Genomic DNA, 18530 nt, shown 5'->3' on the forward strand with positions numbered 1-18530 from the left:
ATTAATCGCAGGCAAATTCATAGACTATTCAGGTTCAAGTAATTATCCCTGGAAATTTGGGCGTCTTGACCTTTCAAAATGGCACTTGAGAAACTGTTAGAGGCTTCTCTGTAAACTGATAGTGCTTTTGGTCAAATGCTTAATTTAAAAAAACTTCTTGATGTGTGAAAAACTTATAATGACAGTTTTCTTTGTGGCAGGATACACTAATAATTCATCACAGACGTTAGCCAGTTGAATCACATTAGTTATGACAATATATTTTGAGGCAGCCTCTTGATTTACTTCTTGATTTAAAATTTTTGAAGTTCCTGATTTTTAATTGGTTTTCCCATTTTCTTTGCTCTGATTTTTTTCCTTTTAGTTTGCTAGTGCTCATCAGGCCTTCCTGTGATGGGGGTGGTTCAGTCTGGCCGGTTCCACCCACAAGATGATATTCTCCTTGCTTTGTTGAGCTCCTGAGAGGTCCATTTCTTGAATAATTTGTGACTTTGGTCTCCTTTTTGCTTGTCAGTCATGTTTTCAACCCTTTTAAATTCAGGCCTTTATTGAAGAAGATACTTTAATGATGTTTTTCATTCCTGCAATGCAAGTTTATAAGAGTATTTCCAAACAAATGTGTTCAATAGAGATGAAGAAAGTCAAACTAGCTTTTCTGTAAGCGGAAATTTTTTCCTGACGAAGCTAATGCCCTAAATGATTTCGGATCTCCTTAAAAGTTTTTCTACCCGTGAATAAGGTAAAACAAGTCACGATTGGACTGGTGTTTATTAGTCGCTGGCAAACTAGTGGACGTTTCTGGACATGCCCTGCTTTATTTGATTGATATATTCTATCATGGGACCTCATTGGCATTTGTTGATCTGAGAAGGCATTAGAGATTCCCACATAAACCTATTTTATTTATTTTATCTTATGCTTAGTTTACAAGATGCCTTTTATAGAAGATAAAATGTCCTTCCTTTTTCTCAGTTCCCGTTGGCATCAGCCTAGCCTAGTCCAAGGTCATGACGTAGTGGGGGGAACTCACAGGCTGTGAAGTCCAGAGCCTCAGACCAAAGCCTGCTCGGAGTTTTTTCCTCCAGGACACTGAAGAGCAGCTAGGATTTGGGGACACCTGACTTTTTGGTAATATGGTTCATTCCAATCCGGTCTGGGACACATTGAGCAGTAAATCTTACTGCATGTTTCAGGCTCCAAACTAACCATTTGTTTAAACAGCTGGATATTTTAGGGGGAAAATTCAACGTCTTTTTTTTTTTAGGTCTCTCCTGTGTGTGTATGTGTGTGTGTTAGTCACTCTGTCATGTCCGACTCTTTGCAACCCCACGGACTGTAGTCCGCCAGGCTCCTCTGTCCCTAGGATTCTCCAAGAAAGAATACTGGAGTGAGTCACTCCAACTCTATGCATGTGATGTAGGTGCTTTCTAAGGGTGCACGAGCTATTGTGTGTTATTGATGTGTTAGGAAGGTACAAACCACTGGCCAAGAGCTAAGACCAGAGTCGGGCAGGGCCAGAAGTGAAGCCCAGTTCTTAACTCTGTGCCCATTTCCCCATCTGTAAAATGTGGGTAATCGTGGACCTACCTCACACACACAGGATCGTACTGGTGCCCAGCAGTAACAATTACTGGCCCAGCAGCCACCACGATGATGTTACCACCATAGTTTCCTGCATAAGTGCCTGTGTTTAACGCTGCCTATTGACCAGAAGCTACTCCATCAGGTAGACGCCAGGCCATGACCAGCCCCTCTTCTCCTTAAGCCCACTACAGCCCTCTGTACACGGGAAGCCAAACAAGAGAAAATACTGCAAGGCTTTGCACTTGGAAGCTGGAAAACAGATGTGCAGAGCAGCTCCTCTGTTTCAATTGCACATGTGACGGGTGGGCTGATGGCGCCTTTACAAGGATGAGTTAAGTGGTTCGTTGACATATCATTATCACATTTTGAAGTTAAACCGCCACGGGATCCATGAACTCTCATCATGCAGTTAATTATTCCTGGATTTCTCTGCGCTCTTGAAACATATTCTGTTTATTTAACCATCCCCTGGGAGTGCGGGCTGCCTTTGTCCCCATGACACAGCCAGTGGTGTAAAACCCCTGCATCTGTCAGAATTCTGTGTGTGCAGCGTAATTGCCTGATTTCCATTTGAAAGTACAGCCCTGACGTTACTACCGCATAGACCCACCAATGATCACAGTGATGTCCCGACACCTACAAGGGGACAGGGGTGCGGGGGTGGGGGGGGGGCCTGATGCCATAACAAATGCGCACCAGATGAATGCTCGCCTTCAGATGGACCAGGTCTGAGTTTACAGCTGCAGATGAAGTGTGCCTTGGGAACAACAACAAAAAAAGAAAAGACTAAAGAAAAAGAAACCAGCAGATTAGCATCAGCGTGAGTCTGGTGGAGCCAGATGGCTCTCTGTGGAAACGGATCTTTCCCGCCCTCTTCCAGTAACCCCGACCAGCAGACAGTGAGCGTGCTAAGAGGAGAGAAAAATGATCTCACGCCTCAGCCAGGCACACGATTCGCCTTCTTTCTCTCACATACAACTCAAGCTGAAGGAAAGTTGGAAAAGAAGGGATGAAAAAAGAAGAGAGGGCGGGGGGTGCGGTGGTGGTGGTTGGGTTGCACTGAAGAATAAACTGGTCAGAGCCCAGAGGAGGGTGAGGTGCCAGCTCCCTGGCCAGGCTGGGGCTTCGGAAAGGCAGGCTCAGATGTCCACAGAGGGGACAGCCACGCCAAGGCGTGGGAGGTGGGAGAGACCCCTGGCACATTGTTAGCCCCTCTGCACACACCCACCAACTTGTCCACAGGGGCGTGGTGTGTAAGAGGCTGGAGGTGGGTTTAAAAGCGGTGGGATTAAGCTGTGTGCTCCCTTGGGAAGGACAGTGGATGGTGTTTTCAAATTTTTGCAAAGTCACTTCAATCGTATCCAACTCTTTGCGACTCTCTGGACTGTAGCCCACTGGCCAGGCTCCTCTGTCCATGGCATGAAGACCAGAATGGGTTGCCATGCCCTCATATCCACCTCTCTCTGAGGGCTGGAGGCCAGACTTTGTAATAGTCCTTGACCTGCCGGACAAGGTCGAGGAGAGCTGGATCAGAGACCTGGGATTCCAGTCCATGGCATCCTGGGAAAGGGGCTGGAAAACCAGACAGGGTTACTGGGGAAAAGGAACCTTTCACAGGTTGTGGGTGTGGGGGGGGGGCCTCCAGAGTCACTCCACCTCCCCGGCTTAGCAGAGCATTCGCTGCTCATAAACAGAAGTCTTACCTGCAGTGACAACCAGACCTCGGACTGCTGGCCACGAGGCGGGCCACCAGCTGTTGGTGCCCACACACAGCCCTGGCAGGGGCCAGTGGGTGCAGGCATCCCGCCAGCTAATCTAATGTGCCCTCTGAGCAAGTGTGCACACACCCCCAGCCTGGCACCAAGGGCTCCAACCCAGAAAGAATGCTCCCCTGGGAGTGGCAGGGGCTCACAGTCAGCCTGGCGAGGTTTCCTGGGCACCCGAAGTTTGTCTCCACCAGTGTTCACTCCGAAGAATAAATAGTGGGCTCCAGGAGAGGCCAAATGCAGACTGTAGTCAGTCGGTTACAGCTGGAGAAGATTACCTTGATCATAATAAACATGGAACAAAATCCACCCCATTTTCAGCCAGGGCTGGGACACCTGCTTTGCCATTTCTGGCAGCCTTCGGTGGAGCTGAGCAGTAAACTGGCATAGTCTGTCTGGGCCAAGGGGGCAAAGCGAGCTGCCAGCTGGGAGCTGGGGCCGCAGGCTCCAGCTTTTCTCCTTCCGAAAACAAAACAAAAAACCACTACTCAACCAAGCAACCGTTTTGCCCTTCATCTCTCAGGCAATGCTACCACCTAACCATGTTCCTAGTTCTAGGCAGGTTTCTCTCCCTCACAACTGGGCTGAAGGATTTTGAAAAAAAAGCACACAGGGAAAGTCACAGGAATCACAAGGTGGATCCGCTCTCCTTGGCCCCACTTGAGCAAGAAGACCACTCAACGGGAGGAACATTTTGAAAATAACATTTACAGAGGGGTAACTAAATGTCAGTAACTTTAAGTGCTTTGTGGATATGTCATTAATCCTCATGACACCCCTACAATGCAGGTCCTCTGATTACTCCCATTTTACAGATGGAAACTTCAGGCACAGAGATGTTAAGCAACTTTCCCCCAACACATGCAACTGCCAAATGGTAGAGCAAGGATTCAGACTGGGCTCTACCTGGCTCCAGGGTCCACATCCTGGCTATTCTGCCTTTTTGACCTTATAGTAACACTGGAATGTGTCCCACTCAGCCAGTGCCAGCACTGTGGGCTACTGAGTCTCCCAGAGTTGACTTCCTCATCTGTCAGTCAGGGACTGGAAACCCTGGCTGCTTATGGGGTTGTTGCCAAGAGCAGAAGTAACGAGTCACATACGTGCAAGGCCAGTGCCTAGCATTTGATCGAAGGTCTATAACATGTTAGTAGTTACTGTTGTTGTGAATATCAAGGGCAGCTTTGTGCTCTTGCAGTTCACTGTGAGCTCAGTGGAGCAGCTGCCACTAACCCCATTTTACAGGTGGTGAAATTGAGGTACCAAGACATCCAGCAGCAGAGTCTGGACAAGAACCCACATCTCTCAAAGCTGCATTCAGTCTAATCCTGACTCACTGTGAACTACAGGCTGCACCCCCTATTTCTAGAAACACGATACCGCTGTCATCTAGAAGGACAGCAGAGCAAGGAATTCAGCTCTTGTCACCTTCTCTTCCCCTCCTGCTCCCAGGATTGGCAGCCACAGAAGTCAAGTCTGCCCTCCCGGAAGACAGTTAATGCCTCTGGGGACAAGTAAGGTTCTGGCAAGAATGAATCGCAAAATTCTGGGTGCCCTTCATGTGGGTTAAAAAATACTTGTCTTTTCACCAAAACCAAGGGCAGATGCAGAGACCCCTGGACCACTTCTCAGCCTCCCGCACCCCAGGCCTCCGAGAGCGTGTCCAGCGCTCACCACCACCCAGGTGTCCCCACGCCGCAGCTAGAAGCAGCAGAGGAAACGAGTCTGAAGAGGGACAAGGGACCTGGTGGGCTGGCCGCACTCTGCCTCATTTCCCCCTCTTTCCTCACTCTGCCCTTCTGGTGATTTTCACATTTTCTCCTCCCTTTTACGTTCATAAAAACCTCTGGGGAAGGCAGCTTTTATTCCATGGCTTCGTATAATTCCCAGGGCTGGGAATGAAAGTGATTTCCTTTCACAACCCCTGGCTGAGTGCCTTTCACATCCCGGCTGTGTTGTGGGGTGATTTATCAACGGCAGAGGCCAGGGCTCCTTCCCCATCCTCCCCGCTCCCGCCATCACTTAGAACAAGAGCGTGCCCACAGCCGGCTCCGAGGCCAGGGCGTCCTCTCAAGACGGCTCCGAGGCCAGGACTCGGTGGAACCACCGTGATGAGAGCCGTTTGTTCTCCTCCGAGAGAACAAACGCGGCCTGAAGTCTCCAAGTGACAGGGCTGGCTTTGAACCGAGACTGTGAAAGCATATTTTTCCAAACTTGTCAGGATCGTGTTTCATTTCTAGACCTTTATTCTCCGAGGGACAATGAGAAAGAGACACAGTTTAAGAAGTCTTGGGCTGAGAGATGAAGTTCCTTTTCTTTGTCACCATTAAACCGAGCAGGGGGAAAATGAAGCTGAGGGGTTCATGTTTCGCTGTCACAACAAAGCACAGAGGCCAGACGGCAGCGGCCCACTGGGAAGGCCGCGTGTCTCTGTCTGTGCTGAAGGCCGCGGTCTGGCTGCTGCCTCCTCGGGTTCCCGTCCCTCCACTGGACTCCCTTTGGGTGTTGACCAGTCAGAAGCTGAAACAAGACAGAGCAGTAAGCTGAACAGTTGGCCCCAGACCGATCCCCGGTCAGGGGGGTTCTGTCTGCGCCTGGCCCTGGGGTACAGTGTGGGCACCGTGGGGTTACCATACCACCTCCTGCGGCCGAGAACATCTTCCCAGTGAGGCCAGAAATGTCCATTCAGACCTCAGCCTTGTTGCTCAATTATTGCTCTAACCTGTATCACTTTGTTGGCCACTTAGCAAATCCTGGGAGAAGGAAATGGCAACCCACTCCAGTGTTCTTGCCTGGACAATCCCAGGGACAGGGGAGCCTGGTGGGCTGCCGTCTGTGGGGTCACACAGAGTCGGACACGACTGAAGTGACTTAGCAGCAGCAGCAGCAAATCCTGACTCGTGCACAGCTCTCATAAGAGCCCCAAGCCTCCAGACCTGCTGCCCCATGACTGTCTACACGAGGCCTGGGCATCACCACGCACAGGGTTCAGAGCCACGGCTGCCACTGCTCATCACTACCCTCTCCGGGCCTCGTTCGTCCTCATCTGAAAGGTAGGGAAATGCTGAAGCTGAAGCTCCAATACTTTGGCGACCTGATGCAAAGAGCTGACTCACTGGAAAAGACCCTGATGCTGGGAAAGATTGATGGCAGGAATAGAAGGGGATGAGGGAGGATGAGATGGTTGGATGGCATCACCAACTCGATGGACATGAGTTTGAGCAAACTATGGGAGACAGTGAAGGACAGGGAAGCCTGGTGTGCTGCAGTCCACGGGGTCACAAAGAGTCAAACACAAGTGCGCAGCTGAACAACAGCAGCAGTTATAGCCTCCTCCCAGAGTCGTTGTGGTAATTCAATCAGATACCTTCTATGAAGTGAGTACATCATGCCCCACACAGAGCACAAACTCGAAGATGCCAATTCTTTTTTTGAAGTGTGGGGAGCCCATGGAGGAGGTACTGGAAAAGAACCTAGGACTGTGAGCCTCAGCAAAGAGGGGGAGGGAGCAGGACTCAGAAAGAATGGAGACCAGCAGGCTGGGTGGAGACGCATCTCCTGCTTGCCCTGCAATTTCATTGGGAAACGTCCGCATTGAAGATTTTAAAGTCGTCCATCATTTCCACTTCTCTCTCTCTCTTTTCACACTCATCATTGTTCTAGAGACATCCAAGTTCAGAGGGGCTCCTGTACTTGATTTGAGGTTCTAATAGTCTAGAAATCAGGAAATGCAGGCGGGGCTTCTGTCTCCAGCCTTTTATCCTCAGATGAATGAATGACTTCCTTCACCACTGGGGGCTGTCAGTGTCTCCCTTCCTCCTCAACCTGGATCGGTTATTACCTCTGTTTTTAGATTCTAAAAGCTATGGGCAATTTTCAGCACAGAGAAATCAGACGGCAAGTTCCATTTGCTAATGGACCGGTCGTTAATGAACGTAAGTGATGACACACACGTGGAAAAATGCGGGTGACTGGACCCGTCCCCAGGCTCACTCAGACTCAGGATAAGGTGAGAACTTGGCAGATCTAGAACCATGTCACTGGGGCAACTCTGAGTGATGATTCATATGGAGTATTTAACTCCTGCAGAAGCCGGGGCTAACCTGATAAGGTCTATAAACCCCTCAAACTCAGCATAGTATAAGGTATGGCTTGAGACCAGAGCTGGCTAGGTGACGATGTCATAAACTACAGGTTTGTTTGAGCATTGTGGTACAGCCCACTCCACACTCCACCCCCCAACCACACACACACACACACACACACACATGCAAAAGACTGACTCCTGCTCAGCAGGATTTTATGGTCTTTGGAAATAAATTATTCCAATATGGGGTGGGATTTTTGCTTTGTTTTTGCTAATTCTCTGCTAGTTTTATTATTCCACATAGCCTTTATCCCTTTCACTTTGAATTACAGAGTTGATTGCAGTATTGTTTTTCTTTGACATGTAAGCCCAAGTATGATTTAAAAAGGAATTGAATTTTTCAAAAAGGGAAACATTCAGGATAAATGTTAAGGACAGTGTGTTTGAAAAAGCTGAGTTCGGTTTTGTTTGGGCATCATCGCAAATAAAGGGAAAAAAGGAACTGATTACAGACAGAAATTGTAGTGTTTTGTTTTTTTCCCTAGTAAGTGTAGCACAGCCTCCAGGTTGCCCATCAGCACCAGGAAAGGCTGGACCCTCCCCATCTAGTTTCTCCCTGTGCCTCCCCTGTAATGGGATCCTAGACCATACATCGTCTCCTACTCAACCCATGGAAATGTTATGAGAACCGGCGAGAGTAAATCTCCACACAGCAGTACTGCGATCACAGAATGTATTCTGTGTCTTTGTCATTATACCCAAAGTAGTGGTTACCCTGATAAAAATAAGAAGGAGCTGGAGTTTTGTTTTGTTTTTAAAAAAGAGGGAATACAGTAAAGAAAAACTGTCTCTTTCCCTATCAGCACTTCAGGCTCTGTGTCTAAGGTGCTCCAGCATCGAGATGGTACCAAGACTTCTTTTGTAAACATGAAAAATCTATTTTATGACTTAACCTCTCACAGATAATCTTGGAAGTAAACTCAGCACTAGGAAATAACATTTACAGACCTCTTAATCTTCCCTTTATGCAACACCTAATTTCTCTTATCAAAAAAAAATGTACAACTTAGCTTTTCACTTCTGATTTCCTTTTCTTGCATCCACAGCAGTTTTCTCTTGTCGTACTTGGACGTGTCTCATTTTCTTGCTTATGTCTTAACTGTAGTCCTCTCCTCCTCTTCCATTTCTGCTGCCATTTCCCTGCCTATGAAACCTGTTTTCCCCTCTTCCTTTCTCCCCTGGAGGAAAAGTTCCTTGATCATTAGACCAAGATGACAACCTAGGACTGTGTTGGGGAAAGAGCTGAGACTGCCTATTGAAAGCTAAACAGGCCCAACCTGAGTGATGCTGCCTGACAGTGTTGAATGAGAATTGGTCAGCACAGAATTGCAAGACTCTTGGAATCTCTACACATATGTATTTGACATTTTACCCAAATCCAATTCCACAGCCCGGATGGTGGAAGAATTTCCTTGTTTACTTGAGATAAATGCTCACCCATCATCCTTTGTTCCCATGAAACCATTGCTCATAGCCCTCGAGGACTGCCTTGCAGGACCCTCACGTTGCTACAGTTGAATGCACATTCTTGTGCACAGCTAGGAAATGCAGCATCCTGATTAATTTCGTGTTCTAATTGAGAATTACAATGTACATCTTCTAATCTAAATACCAAACCTAAATGAACTAGGTGAGTCCTTGGAAAACTCAGAGGCAACTTCAGGACTCACGGAATGTCAAGGTCACCACAGAAGTGGTACAGATCGGCAGAAGGACAAGATAATTGGGGTTTCAATTGGATATAAAGGAAATGTAGCTTTTGGTGTGTAGCATCAGGGAGCAAAAATAAGTGCACCATTTCGAGCACATTATTTTTTTATATACATACAAAATTCGAAATGTTTTGAAATGTTTAGGTGTTCAAAGGAAAGAAATTCATGGCCTGCCAATTTACAAAACAGTCTCTGTGTGATAATCCCAGGACTGTAAGAAAAAGTATATATGTACACACATATACACATACCCTCATGCACTCAAGTCTGGGAAAATAGCCACCAAAATTGTAACAATAGTCTCTCTGGGTGATGGAATTAGAGAAGCTTTTGTTTTCTTCTTTTGTTTTAGCTGCACTTTCTAGTTATAAAAGATAATGGTTAAATATTCCTTCCATAATGTAAATGAATAAACAAATAGCCTTAGTTGAGCAAACCAACATGGCCCCATAAGTAATTAAAGGCAGCACAGAAACCCATTTCAATGTAGATTAAGAATGGATTAAATGGAAAGAGTGGTAGCAGAAGAAACCTTCCTGTTACGAAAACAACCATCACACGAGCCGTGTTGTCAAACGTGGGCTTGGCTAGGGAGGGTGGTGCGGAAGTGATATTGAGGGGGAGTTTGGGGGACTGCCACTGCCTTGGGGGAGTATACACGGGATTTGGGTCATTGCCTGGTTGTTACAGGCAGGGCTCTGCGAGTCATAAAGGATATGACTATCTTGGGGTCACAAGAAGGGATTCTTAACATTTGCAATGAGAACAACTCCTTGTCTGCATTTATGCATCTGTTTCTAACTTCCTAGACAGAATCAGATATGGGAAACCACATCTTGGTTTCAATCCTGATTTTCCCCCACTGAGGGGAGGGGGTTTGGCTTGAGCCTGAAGTCAGATGCCGTCGGGTCTCCCCAGGACCCAGTCCTGGTCCTTCCCAGCACAGGGATGCTTGCTGGCCTTCCCGTCTAACTGGTTCCTCCCACCCTGGCTTTTACTCTCCAGGGTCTCCATGTGTGGGGGGGCATGTCATCTCCTCCCCCTTGGTTCCATCAGGGTTAATGTTCCAAGAGACTGACCTGCTCTGAGGAAAAGGCAAGCGGACCGCACCATAATGTTCGTAGGTATGAACAGAGAAAGGAGCCATGGGTTCTGGGAATATTTGTGGAGGGAGATACCATCGGTGAGGGAATTTTATCCCGTTCATAAAAAGGGCTTGATGGAGCTTCCACGTTTAGGGCAGGTGTTGCCAATCTAGGATTGCCCACCTGCCTGCTTCCTAAGTCTGTCCATGAGCAAAAGAGACCATGCCCTGGAGGAATGACATCTCCAGCTTCCAGAAGCCCCTGCATTCCCCAGGGATCAGAACAGAGGCCCCATCCTTGCTCAGCCCTTTCCTGCCGTCACCTGTACCTTCCCTATGTTGTCATTGTTGTGTTAGTCGCTCAGTTGTATCAGACTCTTTGCGACCCCGTGGGCTCTAGCCCGCCAGGCTCCTCTGTCCATGGAATTCTCCAGGCAAGAATACTGGAGTGGGTCACCATTACCTTCTCCAGGGGATCTTTCTACCCCAGGGATCGAACCTGGGTCTCTTGCATTGCAGGCAGATTGTTTGCCATCTCGCCACCAGGGAAGTCTGCACCTCCCCAAGAGGCTCTCAAGTCCTCAGTGTGCCTCAGCCTCTCCTGTACTTGCTGTTGGCCCTGTAACACCTCACACTGGGCAGTGGTCCTGACTTCCTTGGGGCTCTGCTACACCTGCTGATCTAAAGCTCCCTGTGTATGGCAAACCAGTCTTCTTGAGTTTTGTGCCAAGACTCACCTATTTGTTAAGTGAAAGGACTCTCAACAGTAGAGTCCCTAAGTGATGAAGAATTGGCATCCTTGACCTTTTTATTTTTCAGCCCTTTACAGCTTTCAGATGATGCACAGCATCTCACATGTTCCTCAAAGCGACCTCAACCTCTTAAAGCAGGCGTTCTATCACCCCTGCTCTCCAGATGAGAAAAATGAAGCAAACAGGGTGGCCCAGAGCCACCCAGCTAGTTACTGGGAGCAGACCTGGGAATTCTGATTAGGGGCTAATGCTCTCGCCACTGTGACAGTGGTTCTGAATCCTGGCAGCTCATCCGATTGCCCTGGGGAGATGACAGAGAAACCAGGGTGGGATACACCCTGCTCTGGATCTGCGGAGACCCTCGGCATGAGGCTCTGCCACCTACATTGTCAACCACAAGTGACTCTGATGGCCCCCTACAGCCTCCCCACACCCCCAGCTCTGACGCTGCATCCCCATCTGTGACACCAGAGCTGACAACCAGCAACTTTACGGGCTAGCCCTGACCCAGAAAGCCGGGTCACTTACACCTCCCAGGATCTTCCTTCTTTAGAACATTGCTGAGTTAACAGCTCAACGTCTAGAAAGCCCGAGGTTAAAAATAACCATGCCTCTTCATCAGCCCCCAAGCAGAAGGGGTCAGGAGAAGGTGACAGCCGTGCTTATGAAGGCCTCAGAAAAGCTGCTGAAAAGCTTTGGAGCCAAGAATAAGGGCCCAGGTCTGTCAGCCTGCTCCAAAGCAGTTGGACCTCAGTTCGTGGGACAGGTCTGGGAAAGACCCTTGTGTTCTCAAGACTCTGTAAAGCCAGGGACAAAGACCCTGACGATTAAGGGACCACAAACCCATCCAAGAATTACCCATGGAGGGTGGAGGGTTTGTGTATGGTGGAAAGTTATTCCCGTCGGGAAGGAGCATGTTAAATGTGAAGGCAGAGTCCCCTGCAGGCAGACTACTAAGAGCTCAGTCAGGAGAGAGAGCTTCAGCACTCATGTCTCCAGGACAATTAGGAACTGGTGTAAGAAGTCCTCGGAGCTGACTTAACCTGCCCTGAACTTGGCGAGTGGACACCCTCAGCCCATGATTTATGGGGGAGCCCGGGCTCCCTGCCTGAGCGCCGTATACGGGTCAGCCTGGAACCCATTATAATAATCGTCGGGAGAATCAGCTTGGAGACAAGTTGAAGCAAGCTGAAATTTGAAAAAAACACATTAACAGGGGTCTGAAGGGATGCCAGAAGAGCCTGCCAGCAGGGGCAGCTGGAAGGCCAATTTTTCAGTCAATACTGAAAGGTGGTTGCTTAAATCTCTGAGTCAAATACACAAGATTTTCTCTCCGGCTCAATACTCCCGTTTAATTGCTCTGCGGAGTCTCTCCACTGACGCATCTAACACCCAAATACCGAGTGGGGAGGGAGAGAAAAGCGTGTCATTGACGTGCAAATGAGGAAATGAGGTCCTGGGTGCAGCCTGGGTCCTGCACTGACTGCCCCACCCCCCCAACCCCAGGGAGTCACCAAGGCCCCCCTCCATAGAGATGGCTGGGGGTGGGCGGGCAGCACCTCTCAGCTGGCCTCAGGACTCTAGGGGGGCAGCTCTTCACCCCTGCAGCTCCGGGGGAGGCTGACCTGAGGAGGGTCTTCAGGAGCCAGGGTTTTCACAGGTGAGAGAGGGGCAGGGGCCCCTCAGAGCCCAGAGCAAGGGAAATGTGAGCCACCGGAGGGCGTTCCCACATTTGACACCGAGGTAACAATCTGGAGATACTGAGGGCAGACGTGATGGTGATCGGTGAGGAAAGCCTCGACTGGGGTCCTGAGATTGGGGAACAGAGGGGTCCCTGAGGGAGCGAGGCCCAACAGCCTGACCTTCAGAGGGAATCCTGACAGATGGGCGGCTCCTGATGGGAGCCCTTACCGTGACGACGCCCACAGAGGAGCCCGGGGCTAGGTCTCCATTTCTCGGAGCCTCTGGCTCACACAGCACCGTTTCCTATTCACCCGCAGCGTGGGGGCTGTTCCTTGTCCACACTTCTGCTATTCACACCCAACAATCAGAAATCCACTCACATGGGACCCAGAGGATCTGACAGAAGCATTGGCTGTCCTGAAGCCAAGAAGTCCACGCGCAGCTGCCTACACCCGGGGGCCTTGACTGCATGCGTTCCCGCAGGAGGGCGCCCATGGTCTGCCCCAGACAGACAGCCTGAGGGGCGAGTCCAGCTTCACCCACTCGCTGGTTGTGGGACCTTCGATAAATCATATAACCATTCTGAAATTCAAGCTTCCCACCTCTTAGGGGATTAGCCATGTGACTGACGTATAACGTGACTTGTATGGAGGGCACTATGTCTGGAGAAACCTCATTTTGTGGGTTCATGGGGACTAATAAGCTTTTCTGAGTATTAGAGGTTCTTTGGGGAGGGCAGCAAGGGCCCTTTCAGAATGAGGGGGCCCCTACTTGGGACACTTGGGATGGGGAGGCGGGTAGGGTGGGGAGCATAGAGAAAAACTTGCTCAAAACACAGAGAACAGCCATCAGAAGCATCCCGCCCAGGGGCCCCTCTCTGGCCCTCTCCCCTGCCCCGGGAGCCGGGCCTCTGGCCCAGTGCAGTCTGGAGGGCTCTGCAGCCATCTGGGGTACTCCCCACAGGCTGTGCCACTCTCGTGTAGCTTCCAGCTGTCCGCATACCTCATGGCAGTCAGAGTCTTGCCATCCCGACTTCCCTGATCACTTGCTTCTGCGAAAAAGGCGTGAGGGGAAAGGCTGTGAGTACGGGTCAAGGTGGGACCTTTCTTTGAGCCCCTGGGGACCCCTAACCACACCCAGGACACGGAGGGTGCCCAGACCCCCTCCCTCGCTGCACACTGGAGACGCCTCCAGTCCAACCCTTTCTGGCCATGAGGGGGAAACTCCCACAGCCCCTGGAGGTTCAGGGGTCACATTCTCGAGTCCCCCCAGACCCCGAGCAGTGTCAGCACGGGGTCTTTCCTGAGGGATCCCAGTCTTCCTGTTTCTGGTGGGGATAGGAGGGGCAGACTCCCCAGAGCCTGACAACCAAGGCTCAGCATCAGAAATCCTAGGCTGATGGGGGGAAAGGAGAGGGAGATACAGAGAAGCGTGAACATGAAAAGAGGCGGCGATCCCCCAGCTTCTGGGTTCCAAACAGGGTTGTGTTTCTCTGCACAGAGATTCCTAACCAGGGGTTTGGAGGGTGACTTTCCTCCATTATAAGCCATGTCTGGGGACTACCTATGCCCAAAGAGCGCCTTTTCCCGTTTTACACACACACACTGTTTGGGGTCTGGGAGGGGCTGTCCCCTTCCCTCTTTCACATCCTCTCTTCCTCCTCTTTTTCTGGATCCATCGTGAAAGCTACCACCAAGAGACCCTTTACTCATTCCTGTTTTGATTCCACTCAGAACTGAGAGTGGGTTGGGTCCTACTGGCCCAGACCAGGAAGAGAATCCTGTTTCTCTAATTTCCAGCTCAAGCGCCCCTACAGGGAGAAATGGGAAGAAGTGGTCCGTGGTTTGAGCCAGGTACACCTAGTCAATGTATCCCGTACAGCCCTCCATCCTTCGGGGAGGACGTGCTGGTGAGAAGGACAGATGATGCAGGTGGGTGAGGCACCCAGAGCCTAGAAATTCAGAAACTCTACTTAGGGTACCTCCTGGTCTTTATTAACCAAAACTCTTTCTACTTTTTCATTTAGATCTTTCTACCTCAAGTGTCTCCAGCAATAAAATGTGGCCAAAATCGTCACAGCTCCCAGGCACACTAAGCTGAGCTGATATTAGAATGACAGCACCACCAAAGCCATTGAAACAGTTCTCAAATTCCCCTCTCCATTGGTACAACCCCACTTTTAAAAATAGGAACCGTAATTCATGCGTCCCCAAGTGACCTCCCGCATAAATGAGCTACATAAATGGGGAACCTGTGGATTTAGAGATTTTTCTCTGTAGACCCCAGGAGCAACTAAAGATTAGTTCCAATCAGAATGAATGCATTTCCTTCATGAGTTTGCTTCAAACGTTCAGGAAGCTTTGCCTACTGGATTAGTTTTAACCTAAACTCATCCTCTTGTCATTTCTGGAACCAAGTGGGTCACAGATTTTATCTTTCTTCTCAGTTTTGGAAGCCAGCAGACAATGGGGAAGGTGGAACCTTCCAGTGTGTGAAGAGGAAGCCTGTCTGGAGCCTCCCTGGAGGCTGAGGAGCAGAGGGAGGCTCTGAAATCCTCCCCCAGCTGCAGGCTGATGGGGAAAGCCCCTTTCTTAGACAGGGCAGAGCCTTAAAAATGAACGCATGTGGGACTCTTGAGGCTGTGTGCGTCAGCAAGAGAGGATGCAGGCACAATGGTCCCATGACTTGTCAGGGGCTGTGACTGAGTAGAAGGTCACAGCCTGGGGGTGGGCGGGATGGTACCCAGACTGGCCCTCAAATATGCTTATTGCTGTTGTTCAGTTGCTAAGTCGTGTGACTCTTTGTGACCCCATAGACTGTAGCCTGCCAGGCTCCTCTGTCCATGGGATTCACCAGGCAAGAACACTGGAGTGGGCTGCCATTTCCTTCTTCAAGGGATCTTTCTGACCCAGGGATCGAACCTGCATCTCCTGCATTGGCAAGCGAGTTCTTTACCACTGAGCCACCAGGGAAGCCCACTAAACAGAGCTGAAGTTGTTGGTGGAAAAAACACCCAATAGGAGTATTGATGAGGCTTCTCTTTCTTGCTTACCCTCACAATCAAGCCGAGCCTGAGGTTTCCCCATGATCTCATCCTTTGAGGCCTTCAGGTTTCGTATCAGAAAGTAGGTGGTCATCTTCCCTTTCCCTTTCGCTTCGATTTCACCCTGCTCGGTTATTTCAAACCCTTGATTCTCCAAGGCTCTGCACAGAGAAGAGAAAAAGATGCCCCAGGTCACAGAGCTGTGACTCAAGAGTGGGCTGCAGTGGGCAGGATGATGTGCGAGGAGAAGTCTGAGACCCAAGTGAACGGGGAGGGGCCTGTGCAAAGGGACAGGGCTGCAGAGTGACTAGGAAACTGCACGTGTTTATGTATTTACTGGCTGTAGAGAGATGCCGAAGACACACCACAGACCAGTGCAGACTAACATCGCGTCCGGTTCACAGTCAGCTGCCCTAGCCGAGGCTTAGCACTCATCAGTCTTCCCTTGTCCTTGGCTTTGCCTGGCTTCGTGGAGATTTCAGACCTTCACCAGGCTCCTCACATCCCCTCATTAGGCACCTGAGCTCCTCGCCCACATGCTGCCAACCGTGCATCCTACTGCGTGACTTGTTTAGCTGCTCAATCGTGTCGGACTCTTTGGGACTCTACGGACTGCAGCCCACCAGGCTCCTCTGTCCATGGGGATTCTCCAGGCAAGAATACAGGAGTGGGTTGCCGTGCCCTCCTCCAGGGGATCTTCCCAACCCAGGGATCGAACCTGGTCTCCTGAATAGCAGGCAGATTCTTTACCACTGAGCCACCAGCAAAGCCCACTCTGTCACCTGATCTGTCCACAAACTGGAACCCTTAGAGCCGAGACCCTGCACCTTCTCATCCCATTGACCACACCTGCCCTTTCCCCCAACTTCAGAGGTTGAAGTATCTTGTTGAAGGGTACCCACACAAAATCCACTCCCACCTCCTCAAGGCCCAGCCCCTGGGCCACCTCTTCTTTTATCTTCAGCTCCCTCTCCATTTGCCTCCTCCCCTAAGCCTAACCAGCTTGCTAAGTTCTCTTCCATCCTAGTGAGTGAAGTCGCTCAGTCGTGTCTGACTCTTTGCGACCCCATGGACTGTAGCCTATCAGGCTCCTCCATCCATGGGATTTTCCAGGCAAGAGGGCTGGAGTGGAGTGCCATTTCCGTAATAGAAGTAAAAATCTTCTTGTTCATCTTCTGCTTTAATGCCATACGAATGCTCGTTCCTTTTATCCTTCAACCCACAATCCAGTGTCTATTCATTCCCCTGCCCCTCACTGACCACAGTTACTTCTGATAATGTTCCTGCACCTCTGACTATTTTTCACTCCTTGCCATGGAATCCATCAGAGAGCCACCAGGGGAAGCCCAATTATAGTTGATATTTTCGTTCCATTCTTCCTCCATAAAAATAGCCAGAAGGGTGCTTCTCTTCCTGAACTCTCTGCCTCTCCTGCCTTTTCCATGGCTCCTTCCTCCATCTGCCAGGGAAATGTTAGTTCTCCCCATTGTCCTTCTCACGCGGCATCCCTCTGCAGGTGGGATAACCACCTCTGTGTTATTACTCCAAGCCTGGTTTCCCAACCAACAGCCTGATTCCAAATCTCACCCAGTGAGTTAATGCCACTTCTCTCTAGATGCTTCCCAGTTCCTTTGATTCAATACTTCCAAACCTGAGCTTATCGTTTCCTTCCTGGACTGGAATCCCTTTTCCCTTGTCGCATCTCAGATGATGAGATTCAGGCCCAAGTTACCCACGATGGAGACCTGGGAGACAGTCAAGGCTCCTCCCTCTTTCTCAGACCCCATTTCTACCAATTACCAAATTTAATTGATTTTATCCTCAGATTCCTACCAATGAATGTTCTGGTTCAAACCAAACTCTTAACAAGTCTTGTCTTTCCCATCTCGTGATGCTCAAATCTGCCCTTACATGGCCTTGAGTGGTCAGTGTCAAGCAGGACCCGGACCTTGCCGTCGTGTCCAAGCTCACACTCCTTAGGGGCTCACACTCTTCACCGTCGGTGTAAGCCCTGCCCCTCAGGGAGGCACACACAGCTCTCCCCACTTTCTGCCTCACAGCTTCCACCCCAGCAATGCTAAATCATTTGTAGTTCTCAGCTCTTATTCTACGTCTGTGTTTGTACTGCTGGATATTCACTCCAATATCCCAGTTTAGGCTAAACTCTGCTCTGGGATTCCTTGTTCAAGACCCAGCTCAGGAAACTCCCTTCTCCACACAGAATCTCCATACTGGGCTGGGCTCCTGTGCCCCACAACACACACAATAATTCCCACAGGCATGGGAATGGATGGTTAAAGCCTGACTCCCTGGGTTATATCCAGGCCATTTTCCTTCCTAGCCAACTTGTGACCTGAAGCGAGTGAATTACCTCTTTGTGCCTGATTTTTTTTTTTCTCATCTGTAGATGAGAATGATAATAGTATATCTTCATAGGGTTGTCGCAACAGTAAATGGACTAACATATGTTGACGAGGGCTTCCCTTGTAGTTCAGCCGGTAAAGATGTCTGCCGTGCAGGAGGCCCAGGTTCGATCCCTGGGTCGGGAAGATCCCCTGGAGAAGAAAATGGCAACCCACTCCAGGATCCTTGCCCGGAAAATCTTATGGACACAGGAGCCTCATGGGCTGCAGTCCATGGGGTCACAAAGAGTCAGGAATGATTGAGCAATTAACACTTACTTACTTATGTTGATGAACTTAGAGACTGTGGCCTCTAACAAGTTCTCAGCAAACTGTAAGTATTGTTTCATGCATATC

At 49.7% G+C, this 18530-nt stretch overlaps 1 protein-coding gene across 1 annotated transcript in view; it reads right to left on the bottom strand.

Moving 5' to 3' along the window:
• Positions 1–5573: 5573 nt before the first annotated feature.
• LOC101106088 (guanylate cyclase soluble subunit beta-2-like) overlaps positions 5574–18530 on the bottom strand; it is a 45957-nt gene continuing 33000 nt past the window's right edge. The window contains 2 exon segments of the mRNA XM_042254753.1: positions 5574–5870; positions 15781–15932. Coding sequence (XP_042110687.1) covers positions 5725–5870; positions 15781–15932 — 298 coding nt within the window. The 3' untranslated portion in view covers positions 5574–5724.

The sequence above is a fragment of the Ovis aries genome, chromosome 10, assembly GCF_016772045.2.
Source record: "Ovis aries strain OAR_USU_Benz2616 breed Rambouillet chromosome 10, ARS-UI_Ramb_v3.0, whole genome shotgun sequence".
NCBI lineage: Eukaryota > Metazoa > Chordata > Mammalia > Artiodactyla > Bovidae > Ovis > Ovis aries.